This window comes from Meriones unguiculatus, chromosome X, assembly GCF_030254825.1.
Source record: "Meriones unguiculatus strain TT.TT164.6M chromosome X, Bangor_MerUng_6.1, whole genome shotgun sequence".
NCBI classification, from domain to species: Eukaryota; Metazoa; Chordata; class Mammalia; order Rodentia; family Muridae; genus Meriones; species Meriones unguiculatus.
In genome coordinates, this window is record NC_083369.1 from 17,605,885 (window position 1) to 17,620,528 (window position 14,644).

The 14,644-nt window shown below is 41.3% G+C and overlaps 1 protein-coding gene across 8 annotated transcripts in view; it reads right to left on the reverse strand.

Moving 5' to 3' along the window:
• The window catches only part of LOC110543601 (phosphorylase b kinase regulatory subunit alpha, skeletal muscle isoform-like), a 137,158-nt gene that overhangs the window by 34,440 nt on the left and 88,074 nt on the right, over positions 1 to 14,644 (reverse strand). For 5 of the 8 annotated variants that reach the window (XR_009588533.1, XR_009588535.1, XR_009588534.1 and 2 more), the window contains exons 16-19: positions 4,844 to 5,013; positions 3,959 to 4,135; positions 2,181 to 2,272; positions 1,554 to 1,658 (exon numbers count right to left, since the gene is read on the reverse strand). Coding sequence is in view for 2 of the 8 variants with exons in the window: in XM_060375709.1 (XP_060231692.1) it covers positions 1,581 to 1,658; positions 2,181 to 2,272; positions 3,959 to 4,135; positions 4,844 to 5,013 (517 nt within the window). In the remaining 6 variants the exon portion in view is untranslated. Of the gene's footprint in view, positions 1 to 1,553; positions 1,659 to 2,180; positions 4,136 to 4,843; positions 5,014 to 14,644 lie in introns of those variants that run through there. The other 3 variants (XR_009588537.1, XM_060375710.1, XR_009588538.1) reach the window with 3 other exon arrangements.

Below are 14,644 nucleotides of genomic sequence, written 5' to 3' on the forward strand. Positions count from 1 at the left end.
GGATCATCCTGAGTGAGTTGTCCCAGAAGCAGAAAGACACACACATTATATACTCACTCATATAGACTTATAGGATAAACCTAAAATCTGTCCATCTAAAGAAACTAATCAAGAGAGAGGACTCTGACTAAAACGCCCAATCCCCATCCTGAAAGACAAAGAGGATGGACATCAGAAGAAGAAGAAAGCAGGAAACAACCTAGGAACCTGCCACAGAGGGCCTCTGAAAGGGTCTGCCCTGTAGACTATCAAAGCAGACGCTGAGACTTTATGGCCAACTGTTGGGCAGGGTGCATGGAATCTTATGTAAGAAGTGGGAAATAGTAGGTTATGGAGAGGACAAGAACCCCACAAGGAGAGCAACAGAACTAGAAGATTTGAACACAGGGGTCTTCCCAGAGACCCATACTCCAAACAAGTACCAGGCATGGAGATAACCTAGAACCATTGTGCAGATGCAATCCATGGCAGTTTATTGTCTAAATGGGTTACATAGTAATGGGAAGAGGGACTGCCTCCGATACAATCTGATAGGCCTGCTCTTTGATCACCTCCCCCTGAGGGGAGAGCAATCTTAACAGGCAACAGAAGATAACAATGCAGCCACTCTGGATGTGATCTGATAGACTGAGATCAGAAGGAAGGAGAGGAGGACCTCCCCTATCAGTGGACTTGGGGAGGAGCATTTGTGAAGAAGGGTAAGGGAGGGTGGGATCGGGAGGGGAGGATGGAGGGGCTTATGGGGGGATACAAAGTGAATAAAGTGTAAAAAAATAAAAAAGAAATGGATCTACACAGCTCTCTGCTCATGCAACTGTAGCTCTGAGTCAAAATGTTAAAAGTAAATGTAAGAAATAATAAGGAATAATCACAGTTCAAAAAAAAGAATTAAAATATAAAATAATCAACAATAAGGTTCACATTATTATTTAGAGACTTTTTATGCCCTTTCCCCTTGAATATTAGATAATTCAGAAGATCTGGGTGTCTAACATAGTACAAACTCTATTAAACATGAGTAGGAATATGATTAATAAATAAATAATATAAAGTGTTACCTTTTTTTTGTTATATTCTCCTTACCAAAAACAAAATATTTTTTTAACTCTTAAAAATAAGTTTTTGATAGAAGAAACACCAGTAAAATGAGACAAAGTATAAATCAATATACTTTTCTATTAAATACTAATAAAACTAGAGAGTGTGCACAGAAGTTAAAACATTTGGCTGCTCTCCCAGAAGACTGGGGTTTAATTCCCAGCACCAAACATAGGGGCTCATGACCATTTGTAATCCCAATTCCAAGAGATTTGACACCTTCTTCTGGCTTCAGAGTACATAGACATATATGCAAGCAAAACACTCATATACATAATAAAATAATTTTAAAATACAAATACTAATAAAAAGGAATTGCTTAAGCTTTAAAAGCAACCTTTTCTCTTAATCAGTTGATGACCCCAGGTATTTGTTATAACACGGAACCGTGACTAACGTGCTGTACTTCCTCACAATAAGTGCCTTAAAGTATGCCAGTCATATCCACCACTTACTTCATTGTATGGAGCACGTAGAGTATATCAGCTTGTTCCTGTAAGCTTGAGGTCTCCTTCAACTTGGAAACCAGTAACTGGAAGTCCACTTCCCCAGACTGGTCTCTAGGAAGAAGTATTTCTACATGAACAGAAGGAACCTTTGAAGTAAGCAATGATAAAAAAAAGGGGGGGGGGGAGGGACTAATTTAACAGTGCTTAACTAGGTATCCTAGAATGAGTTGTCTTTCCACCTCTAAACCTTTTCCATGAGAATTTCCTAAATGTTCCCCAGATGTGGTAGTGCACACCTGTAACCCCAGCATTTTAGAGGCTGAGGCTTCTGAATACCAGGCCATCCTCCCTCATCAACGTAGTAAGTTGAAGTCCAGTCTGGGTTACCTGGTACTCTCCCTCAATTTTTTTCCAACATGTTGATGAAAATCAAAGCCAAATCGGTAAAACCACCAAGCCCTATGACAGAGCAAAGCAGTTTTCTTGAAGTCTAACACCAAAGCTCTTGCCTGCTTGAAGAGTAAATTCGATAGTGTTTTGTTTAACACTAGAAACCATTCTGGCTAGTCTGAACACTTCCCTTAAAGATGGCAGATTTTTACTAAGAGCCTACAGAAACATGCGCGCAGTTACCTGGTTATCTTGTGGAGACTGAGGTGAGTCAAGCAAGCTGAGAGAAGGGCGAGAAGGCTGAAATAACTTTGTAGGAAGATACATGTGCACATCTGCAAGAAGTTGGCATTCATGGGAAAAGTTAACATAAGCAGGAAATTAATAAGATACACGATTGACCTCAGCAATAAACTGACACATGGGGCAGTTTTTAGAACAAAAGTGATGACATTTTCCTTCATCGATATCAGTAGAAGAAATGTGGATATTAGATAATTTGAAAAATATCCGATTATTTGCCAGGTGGTGGTGATGGGGGGGTCACAGGCAGGTGGATCTCTGCGAGTTAGAGGCCAGCTTACAATACAGGGCGAGTTCCAGGACAGCTAGGGCTGTTACACAGAGAAACGCTGTCTCAAAACAACAACAAATTAATCAATGAACATTTTTATATTTTTGAAAGGATTTTCGGTAACTGCACCATCAACCAGACATATGATATATATTTACTAACATTATCACTATCACAATGATGCTATCACTGATATCATCATATAACAAAACACATAAGAGAAGGAACTCAGTTACATCTTACTTTTCCTGGGTTTTCGTGGGTGAATATTTGATTTCTAGAGACTGGAGCTGGATGATCCTATTTAGAGAACCAAAAAACATGTAGGAGCTGATCAACTTTGAGAAGGTCCTAAGATGTTTCACTTACATAGCTGAAATACTTACCATAACCTCTAAGGAGAACCAGCATATAATTTTCACCATTTTATCTTTGGTTGTGAGCCTAGCCTTTAATGGCAGAGCCATCTCTCCAGCCTATTTTACCCATTTTATACAGGGCTCAGATAAGTGGTCAAGCAAGTAAATTACAGTTCTTGGAATTAAAATCTGGTTTCCTGATTCACAAGTGATAAATGTGACTTACTAAACTTACTAAAGTTCGTGTCCTTGCATAAACCCTTTCTGTAAGGAGCATAACCAAAGGGTATACCAAGCTTTTCCCTGTTCTCAATTTTAAACAGCTCCCTAGTGCTCACATTTAGTATCTGGTTAGTAATGGTCAATGAGGATTTAGGTAGCAAGAGCATGCGTCTATCATTCTCCTCCCCTGTATAATGTAATATTCAAGTCGTCCAGGTGTGACCAAGGAGCCTTTCTCTCCCTCCACATGTAGTGACCTTAGAAATAATGAGCAGTCTTAGGAACCATGGCTACTATTCAAATGTACAGAAAAGGTCCTCCACTGAACACATTACTAAGGAAGGTGCTGGTAAGAGAGAGGACTGTGGCGATGCTGTAAACAAAGACTATTATATTCGAGATAACAGCCGGGTGCACAGTTACAGCGGCCATAAAGTGAGATCTAGTCGTAGCTTAAGAGCAGGGTCAGTCTCTATTTCTGTCTCTCCTGTTTTATACTATTCTAATGACCATGCTTTCTCATTAAACAAGAAAATTACCCTCAAAGAAGTAATTTTTCCAAATGAGAAAGCTCTTCCTCCCCATTTGACTTTTGTATTAAAATTGAATATGCTATTTTTTGTACTGTGTCTTGCTGTTTTCCTGGTTATACCCGACCAACGCCAATATCCATATCAAGACTATATATACGTCATTGATTTCACATGGATTTGAGTGCCTGCTAAATTCCAGGTGCTGCCCAAGAGGCCGGGACCAAAGCAGTGAACAAAACCAAGCTCCTGCTCATGGTGTAATCAACGTCCTGCCCCCATCTTGGGCTTCATGCCACCTTGTGTCTGACACTAGGGAGTAATGGCATTACTCACTCTGTACATGCAGCTCCTTGGCATTAGTCACCAAGGACATTAAGTCGCAAGTCATTTGCACAGCAGCTTGGAACCGATCTAGCCCTCCCTTCCGGGAGGTAGTAGAGAGTTTAGGATGGGGAACAGTGCGAGCCAAAAGGTGATCTAAATAACGAGCAACTTCGTCACCACAGCGAGCTGCAAGGTTAGTTGGGGAAGAGGAAGAAACAAAAATGAACATTTCAGTTATTTCAAAACCTACCCCATCAGTCAGTATGACTGTCTCCTGTGCTTTCTAATGGCATCATGTTTATAGCCTTAGCAATTATTATACACTTTATTTGTCTAGTTTGTCACATAGAAGCAACAGGCATTATGAATACGCTTTTTCACACTACACAGGCCTCGTCAGAAATACTGCTCTATGCCTCTAATGATACATAAAATATAATCCCTTGAATTATGTGATGCTTTAAACATAATTCTTACCAAACTTCATATTTAATTCTTTTCAATATGAAAAGTAGTATTATATATGCATATATGTATTATTTTCAACTACATTATTGGTGAAATATTTTTTACTCACCATTGTTTCTTTTCATTTCAAATCACCAGCTACTTCAAATGATTAAAGAAGAAATCCTAATAGAAAGGCATAGGCTAACCCCACGATCAGTCACCATAGAGGTATTAATTAGACCAGAAACTGAGGAAGAGTAGAGGGAAAAAAGTGAATCCTAACAAAAGCAGAAACCTAGATTTATTAAAGAGGAGCGAGGATGGTACAGTATGAGATTGCTGGAAGCCGGGTTTTGTTTTTTTTTTTTTTTTTTTTTAACAATGAAGCTAAACAATCATTTATATTCGTGTCCAGCCAGCCTGTGCTGGTTAAGGCCTCCTTACCATTACTCGTTGCATCATAGCTATTCATCCAGTTGTCAGATTCCAGCTCATCATCATAGTCTTCATCATAGTCTTCACTGTACAGCTTACCCTCAGGTCCAGGGTCCATGAAGCTTAAGTGTGTGCAGCAAGATGTTGTCAAAAACTCCGACAATTTACCTGTTTGGATCCTAACAATTATAAGGTACATAGAAAACAGAAAATCAGGGAATATCTTAAAAAAAAAAAAACAAACACAATTTTAGAAGTGTAGCTCAATTAGTAAAATTCCTGCCTAGCATGAACAAGGATCTCTTCCCAACACCAAAAATTAAACACATGTACAAATAAGCCACAGTTGTCAATAAAAGAATGCTTAGCAACATTTTATGAATGCTAAGAAAAGATTTTTAAAGCAAGGCCACTAATTAGAGTTCACAGTCCCCCAAAAGATTAGTTCTAGTCTCTTCCATTGTTGCGCACTGTGTTGAATGTCTGGTAAAAAAAATCCACATTATCTATTAGAGAAGTAGATGGAGAATGAAGATAAGTTACACAAATCCATCATACCAGTTTTAAAAGTACCACCAGGGGCTGGAGAGATGGCTAAGTGGTTAAGAGAATTAACTGATCTTCCCGAGAACCTGGGCTCAATTACCAGGATCTTCACGGTGGCTCAGAATTATGTCACTCCAATTTCAAGGAATCCGATAATGTTTTCTGGCCTCTGTGGGCATCAGGCATGTACGCAGTACACAGACACACATGCAGACAAAACTCCCATACACACAGAATAAAAATAAAAAAGAAATCTCAAAAAATTAAGGGGGAGCCAAGATGGCGGCGCCGGGAGAGCACCGCGTTTGAGAAGCAGGACAGCATTCGCCGTGCAGAGACCAAGAGACTGAACTCGGGGCCCTGAAACTACATCAATCGTGTTTCCCAGGTGAGGGGAGGCTCCCACGGTGTGGGAATCGGTCTGGTCCACTCACGGCTATCCAGGCAGAACCCGTAAGAAATCCCGTGTAATGCGGACTTTGGGTCTCCAGGCTGGAGCTGCAAGCATCTGTGTCCCAATCACTTTCCCAGGCTGATCCGTGAGCACAAGGGTGCCTGAGGCTGGGAGTCCCAGTCGCGGGGGGACCCCACTGGGAAGCAAAGTGGCCAGACTGATCACGGGTCACCCAGTCTATCCCCGGAAGGTCGCTAGGACGGCGGGTACCCACCGCCAACACAACTGAGCTCCTGCCGCGCAGAGATCTGTGTGCTCAGCTCAACGGTACAGACTAGCTGTGCGCCCCAGTACAACAGGGACTGGGAACCCCTGTCCAGAGAGGACCCCACAGGGAAAGAAGAAACCGTGCTGCTGGGGTCACCTAGGGAAAGTCTAGCAGCCTGCAGATCGCAGACAGGTGAGTACGCCCAGCCATCACAGATCTGGGCCGAAACAGGGAGCACAGAGTGATCGGAAACTCAGCTTCCGCAGACTAGCAGGCGGGCGCACGCTCCACCAGCCCAGAGGCCTGCATTGTACCAACTACTCCTTACAGGCAGAACTGTGCGCCCCAAGACACCAGAGCAGTACTCACCCGCCACAAATTACCTCTTGGGTTCTGGGGCACAGAGCCCCAACCTCAGACCTACAAAAGACCGGGAACCCTGAGATCAACCCCCCCAGATACTGCTCCAAGGGGCAACCAATTATCCCTAACAAAACCGACCAAACCACGGGACACACAGGTTACAGCAGTTGATCACTAAATTTACAGCAAGAAACCCAGAAGGAGGGCAACTGTCTCCAGGACTTCTCCCAGTGAGAGGAGAGCCCTCTCGACTAATCAGGACCACAGTTACTACCCAGGTCTCTATGTCTGAGGTGAGCTGTAGCAACTCCTGAAAAACACCGGACATCCAGTGACTATACCCAAAAAGCTGGAAAGGCTTCCTTCAGGAAAAACCATCTTCCTGCCAAAGGGATTCTCTCCAATACAAGAGTCCAGGAACAACCAGAAACTAAATTCAAACAACTAAGATAGCCCAATGGGTAGAGGACAGCGTAAAAGTCCAACCAACAAAAGCCAGAGCAATATGGCATCTCCAGAACCCAGTTATCCAGGGGCAAATAGCCCTAGACACCCCAGCATAAATGAAATTCAAGGAGATGACCTAACATCTATGCTCATGAAGAAGATAACAGAGGAAACAAATAAAATACGAAAAGAATTAGAGGAAGATAAAAACAAACAGATCATGGCTATCCGTAAAGAAACGGAGGAAATTAAAGACAAGGAGATTATGGCCATCCGTGAAGAAATACGGTAAGCTGCAGCCAAACAGTCTGTGGCCTTTAGAGAGGAAATGCTTAAATCACTGAATGAAATAAAAGAAACAGTGGATTGTTCAAACAAACAGCTGAAGGAATTGACGGAAAAACATGAAAATACAGTCAGACAGGGGAAGGAAACCAACAAAATAGCTCAAGACCTGAAGATAGAATTGGAAAAATTAAAAAAAAAAACACAAATGGAAGAAATTGTGGAGAGAAAGAACTTAGGGAAGAAAGCAGGAACTACAGAGGTTAGCATAACCAATGGGATACAAGAAATGGAAGAAAGAATCTCAGGTGTGGAAGATACAATGGAAGAAATAGATGTATCCATCAAAGAAAATGTTAAATCTAAAAAATTCCTGACACAGACCGTCCAAGAAATTCAAGACAACATAAAAAGACAAAACCTAAGAATAATAGGAATAGAGGAAAAAGAAGATTCCCTGCACCAAGGCCCAGAAAATATTTTCAACAAAATCATTGAAGAAAATTTCCCCAACTTAAAGGAGAGACCAATAAGAATACAAGAGGCCTATAGAACACCCAATAAATTAGACCAGAAAAGAAAATCCTCCCGCCACATAATAATCAAAACCGTAAGTATACAGAACAAAGAAAAAATACTAAAAGCTGCAAGAGAAAAAGGCCAAGTAACATATAATGGCAAACCTATTAGAATCACACCTGACTTTTCAACACAGACTATGAAAGCCAGAAGGGCCTGGACTGATATCATGCAGACCCTAAGAGAACACAGATGTCAGCCCAGGCTACTATACCCTGCAAAACTCTCAGTCCTCATAGACAGAGAAAACAAGATATTCAATGACAAAAACAAATTTCAACAATACCTACACACAAATCCAGCATTACAGAAGACACTGGAAGGGAAAATACAACCCAAGAAACCTAGCTACATTCAAGAAAACACAGAAAATAAATAACCCCACTACAGAAAAACAAAAAGCAACCAAGCACACAACCGTATGACCACAGCCAACATCAAATTCAAAGGATCTAACAGCCACTGGTCATTAATCTCTCTCAATATCAATGGACTTAATTCTCCAATAAAAAGTCACAGACTAACGGAATGGATGCGTAAACAAAACCCAGCAATCTGTTGTATACAAGAAACACACCTAAGTCACAAAGATAGACATTACCTGAGTGTAAAGGGATGGAAGACGGCTTTTCAAGCAAATGAACGCAAGAAGCAAGCAGGAGTAGCCATTCTAATATCTGATAAAATAGGCTTTCAACCAAAATTAATCAAAAGAGATGGGGAAGGACACTTCATACTCAACAAGGGAAAATTCCACCAAGAAGACATCACAATCCTGAACATCTATGCCCCAAATACAAGGGCACCCACATTTGTGAAAGAAACATTGATAAAACTTAAACCACACATAGATCCCCACACACTAATAGTGGGAGACTTCAACACCCTACTCTCAACAAAGGACAGGTCAACTAAACAGAAATTAAACAAAGAAACAATATCTCTAACAGAGGTCATGAATCAAATGGACCTAACAGACATTTACAGAACCTTACACCCAAACACAAAAGAATTTACCTTCTTCTCAGCACCTCATGGAACCTTCTCCAAAATAGACCACATAGTTGGTCACAAAGCAAGCCTCAACAGATACAAGAAGATTGAAATAATCCCTTGTATCCTGTCTGATCACCATGGAATAAAGCTGGACCTCAGTAACAACAAAAATAGCAAAAAGCCTACACATACATGGAAACTGAACAACTTGCTACTAAAAAACAGCTGGGTCAGGGAAGAAATAAAGAAAGAAATTAAAATCTTCCTAGAACTCAATGAAAATGAAGACACAACATACCCAAACTTGTGGGACACAATGAAAGCAGTGCTAAGAGGAAAGTTCATAGCACTAATTGCCTTCAAGAAGAAATTTGAGACAGCGCATTCAAGCAACTTAATGGCTCACTTAAAAACCCTAGAAAAAGAAGAAGCAGACACACCAAGAAGGAGCAGACGGCTGGAAATAATCAAACTCAGGGCTGAAATCAATCCATTAGAAACAAATAAAACAATTCAAAGAATCAATGAAACTAAGAGCTGGTTCTTTGAGAAAATCAACAGGATAGACAAACCCTTAGCCAAACTAACTAAAAGGCAGAGAGACACCACCCAAATCAACAAAATCAGAAATGAAAAGGGGGACATAACTACAGACACTGAGGAAATCCAAGCAATCATTAGGACTTACTTCAAAAGTCTATATGCAACAAAATTTGAAAATTTAAATGAAATGGACAATTTTCTTGATCGATTCCACTTACCAAAGCTAAATCAGGACCAGGTAAATCAATTAAATAGTCCTATATCTCTCAAGGAAATAGAAGCAGTCATCGAAAGTCTCCCATCCAAAAAAAGCCCAGGACCTGTTGGTTTCAGCGCAGAATTCTACCAAACATTCAAAAAAGAGCTAACTCCAGTTCTCTTCAAACTATTCCACAAAATCGAAACAGAAGCAACATTACCAAACTCATTCTATGAAGTCACAGTCACCTTGGTACCAAAACCTCACAAAGACCCAACAAAAAAAGAGAACTTCAGGCCAATCTCCCTTATGAACATTGATGCAAAAATACTCAACAAAATACTCGCAAACCGAATACAAGAACACATCAAAGATATCATCCACCATGACCAAGTAGGCTTCATGCCAGGTATGCAGGGGTGGTTCAATATATGGAAATCCATCAATGTGATCCACCATATTAACAAACTGAAAGAATAAAACCACATAATAATCTCCCTAGATGCTGAAAAAGCATTTGACAAAATCCAACATCCATTCATGTTTAAAGTATTGGAGAGATCAGGGATACAAGGCACATATCTAAACATAGTAAAGGCGATATACAGCAAACCTATAGCCAACATCAAACTGAATGGAGAGAAACTTAAAGCAATCCCACTGAAATCAGGGACAAGACAAGGCTGCCCACTCTCTCCATATCTCTTCAACATAGTGCTGGAAGTCGTTGCTAGAGCAATAAGACAGTTGAAGGAGATCAAGGGGATACAAATGGGAAAGGAAGAAGTCAAATTATCACTATTTGCAGATGATATGATAGTATACGTGAGTGACCCCAAAAACTCTACCAGGGAACTCCTACAGCTGATAAACACCTTCAGCAAAGTGGCTGGATACAAAATTAACTCAAAAAAATCAGTAGCCCTCCTATATACAAAAGACAAAAGGGCTGAGAAAGAAATTAGGAAACAACACCCTTCACAATAGCCACAAATGACATAAGGTACCTCGGAGTAACCCTAACCAAGGAAGTCAAAGACTTGTATGAAAAAAATTTCAAGTCTCTGAAGAAAGAATTAGAAGAAGATATCAGAAGATGGAAAGATCTCCCATGTTCATGGCTTGGCAGGATTAACATAGTAAAAATGGCCATTTTACCAAAAGCAATCTACAGATTCAATGCAATTCCCATCAAATTACCAACAGAATTCTTTACAGACCTGGAAAGAAAAATTCTCAACTTCATATGGAATAACAAGAAACCCAGAATTGCTAAAACAATCCTCTACAATAAAAGATCTTCTGGAGGTATCTCCATCCCCGATCTTAAGTTGTACTATAGAGCAACAGTTTTAAAAACTGCATGGTACTGGCATAGAAACAGAATGGTGGATCAATGGAACCGAACAGAGGACCCAGAAATAAACCCACACACTTATGGACACCTGATCTTTGACAAAGGCGCCAAAACCATACAATGGAAAAAAGATAGCATCTTCAAGAAATGGTGCTGGTCCAACTGGATGTCTACATTTAGAAAAATGAAAATAGATCCATACTTATCACCCTGCACAAAAGTGAAGTCCAAGTGGATCAAAGACCTCAACATAAAACCTGACACATTAAATCGGCTAGAAAAAAAAGTGGGGAATACCCTAGAACTCACTGGTATAGGAGAAAACTTCCTGAACAGAACACCAACAGCACAGGCTCTAAGAGCAACAATCAATAAATGGGACCTCATGAAACTGAAAAGCTTCTGCAAAGCAAAGGAGACCATCACCAAAACAAAGCGACTGCCTACAGATTGGGAAAGAATCTTCACCAACCCTTTATCTGACAGAGGACTCATATCCAGTATATATAAAGAACTAAAGAAGCTGAAAAGCAGCAAACCAAGTAATCCACTTAAAAAATGGGGAACAGAGCTAAACAGAGAATTCTCTGTAGAGGAACACCGAATGGCAGAGAAGCACTTAAAGAAATGCTCAACCTCACTAGCCATTAGGGAAATGCAAATCAAAACAACCCTGAGATTTCACCTTACACCCATGAGAATGGTCAAGATCAAAAACTCAAGTGACAACACATGCTGGAGAGGTTGTGGAAAAAGGAGAACCCTTCTCCATTTCTGGTGGGAATGTAAACTTGTACAACCACTCTGGAAATCAATCTGGGGCTTTCTCAGACAACTAGGAATAGTGCTTCCCCATGATCCAGCCATACCACTCCTAGGCATATATCCAAAAAAGGCTCAAGTACACAAAAAGGACATTTGCTCAACCATGTTTGTAGCAGCTTTATTTGTAATAGCCAGAAGCTGGAAACAACCCAGATGCCCCTCAACTGAAGAATGGATGCAGAAATTGTGGTACATCTACACAATGGAATATTACTCAGCAATGAAAACTAAGGAAATCATGAAATTTGCAGGTAAATGGTGGGATCTGGAAAGGATCATCCTGAGTGAGTTGTCCCAGAAGCAAAAAGACACACATGGTATATACTCACTCATATACACATACAACATAGGACAAACCCACTATAACCTGTGCATCTAAAGAAACTAAGCAAGAGAGAGGACCCCAACTAAAATGTCCAATCCCCATCCGGAAAGGCAAAGAGGATGGACATCAGAAGAAGAAGAAAACAGGAAACAACCTAGGAAACTACCACAGAGGGCCTCTGAAACCCTCTGCCGTACAGACTATCAAAGCAGATGCTGAGCCTGATGGGCAAGTGTTGGGCAGAGTGAATGGAATTTTATGTAAGAACTGGGAAATAGTAAGAGCTGGAGAGGACAGGGTCTCCACAAGGAGAGCAACAGAAAAAGAAAATTTGAACACAGGGAACTTACCAGAGACTCATACTCCAACCAAGGTCTATTCTTGGAGATAACCCAGAACCCTGCACAGATGTAGCCCAGGGCAGTTCAGAGTCCAATTGGGTTACATAGTAATGTGAAGAGGGACTGCCTCTGACATAATCTGATTGGCCTGCTCTTTGATCACCTCCCCCTGGCGGGGAGCAGCCTTACCAGGCCATAGTAGAGGACAATGCAGCCACTTTTGATGTGAACTGATGGACTAAGATCAGAAAGGAGAGGAGAACCTCCCCTATCAGTGGACTTGGGGAGTGGCATGCATGTAGAGGGAGGAGGGAGGGTGGGATTGGGAGGGGAGGAGGGAGGGGCTTATAGGGGGATGCAGAATGAATAAAGTGTAATTGAGGAAAAATTAAAAAAAAAGGGGGGGGGGAAATAAGAACTTTAAATGACTTTCAAAAGTGGAGCAAAACATGGAGTTAGTCAATTTACATGGAGCATGTCTCGCCCCTGTGGGCAATGGTCTCCTGAACCTACTCAGACCTCGGACACCACCACTGCTAGTTCTAGAACTGATGCAAGATGTTCCAACGAGGGGGTTAAGGCTTCTCATAATATTTCCTATAAGCCCATACCTGTTTGTTTATATCCCCCATTTTTATTCATTTTTAGCCAGATAGAGCCAAGTAATTGTGGTGATGATACTTGCTTTTTTGCCCAATGCCGGAATGCTATTGAATTTAGGTATGCCCTGGTTACTCGCATGCCTCACTGGGTGCCTGTGCCCGTTGATGCCCCTCATGCTATGACTCTCTTCAGACAGAAAAGGGATCTTGGAACTACAGCTGCCACTGTTACTGCCATCTCATTGGTGGCTGTTGGAGCTACCACCGTGGCATTAGCCATGAGTCATACTGTGCAGACTGCTCAGACTCTGAATAATCTTTTAGCCAATGTAGCTCATGCCTTAGATGTACAAAAAGGAATTAATGCTCAACTAAAAGGAAGCTTGATGGTGTTCAATCAGAGGATTGACCTCGTGCAGGAGCAAATTGATACCCTATGGCAAAAGGCTCAACCGGGCTGTCAATGAAAGTATGCTGGACTTTGTGTCACTAGCATACAACATGAGAATTTTTCCTGTGCTGCAAATCTGTCTAAACAATTGTCTAGCTATATTTTAGGTAATTGGACTGGAGAATTCGATACTACAATGGAGCAGCTGAGAGTGGCCATTATCACAGTAAATTCTACCAGAGTGGACGCAGGACTAGCCACAGGATTATCACCATGGATTGCTGCAGCTATGAATCATCTGAAGGAATGGGCGGGCATGGGAGCATTAGCAGGCCTTCTGGTGTTGGTCTCCTTGGTTTGCCTGTGGTGTATATGCAAGATTAGAGTCTCACAACAGTGTAATGCAGCCATGATATTCAGGCCTTTACAGCCATTGAAGCAGGACAGTCTCCCCAAGCATGGTTGGCTACCATAAAAAGCTAAAATGTTATGCTCAGGATGCGAGGCTAAGCACTGCACTCAGGGTCAGCCGCTGTAGACCCAGAGAAGAGCATGTCTGATTGCATGCGGGTTGATGCCCCAGGTCCCGCCTCTGAGAAAAAGGTATCAGACGGGTCTGATGCTCTTTGGGTGGATGACAACTAAATGAACATCGGTACAAAGTCCCAATTTATTTTTAATATCAGAGATCAGACCTCTACTCTTGCCTGATGCATCTAAAACAAAAAGGGGGAACTGTAGAGAGCTGTGTAATGCCGTGCCTTAAAGATGGAGCTGGTTTCCGCCTTCCACCTTCCGGATGGTGAGTGCTCTCTGTCACAAACAACTCCACATTTGGCTAAGGCTTGCTTCCATGTATGTGGACCTATCTGCATTGCTCACGTGGCACGCTGGGGTTGGCTACCCAGAGGCTATTTAAGCTGTGGGCTGGCTTTCCCCAGGGTCTGATGATTGTTCAAGGTTCCTGAATAAACTGCATTGAAAAAAAAATTAAACAAAAACGCCATCAAAAGACCTTTTTGGACATATGAGAGAGTAGTTGGAATTATTATCCATTGTAATAAATTAAGTTGGACCATATCATTCTCTATGTAATAAGCCAATCACAAACCTCCAATTGAAGTTATTAGTACTAACTTTCTTTCTTTTTTGTTTTTCTGTTTTCCAAGACAGGGTTTCTCTGTGGAGCCCTGGCTATCCTGGACCTCACTCTGTAGACCAGGCTGCCCCCTAAAGAAGCCCATTTAAAGTGGCTACCAATGGCCAGAACTTGGATAATTTGAAAAATGAAAGAATAATAGGAATCGGGCATGAAATAGTGAATAAAATAATTCAGAGAATGTGTATTA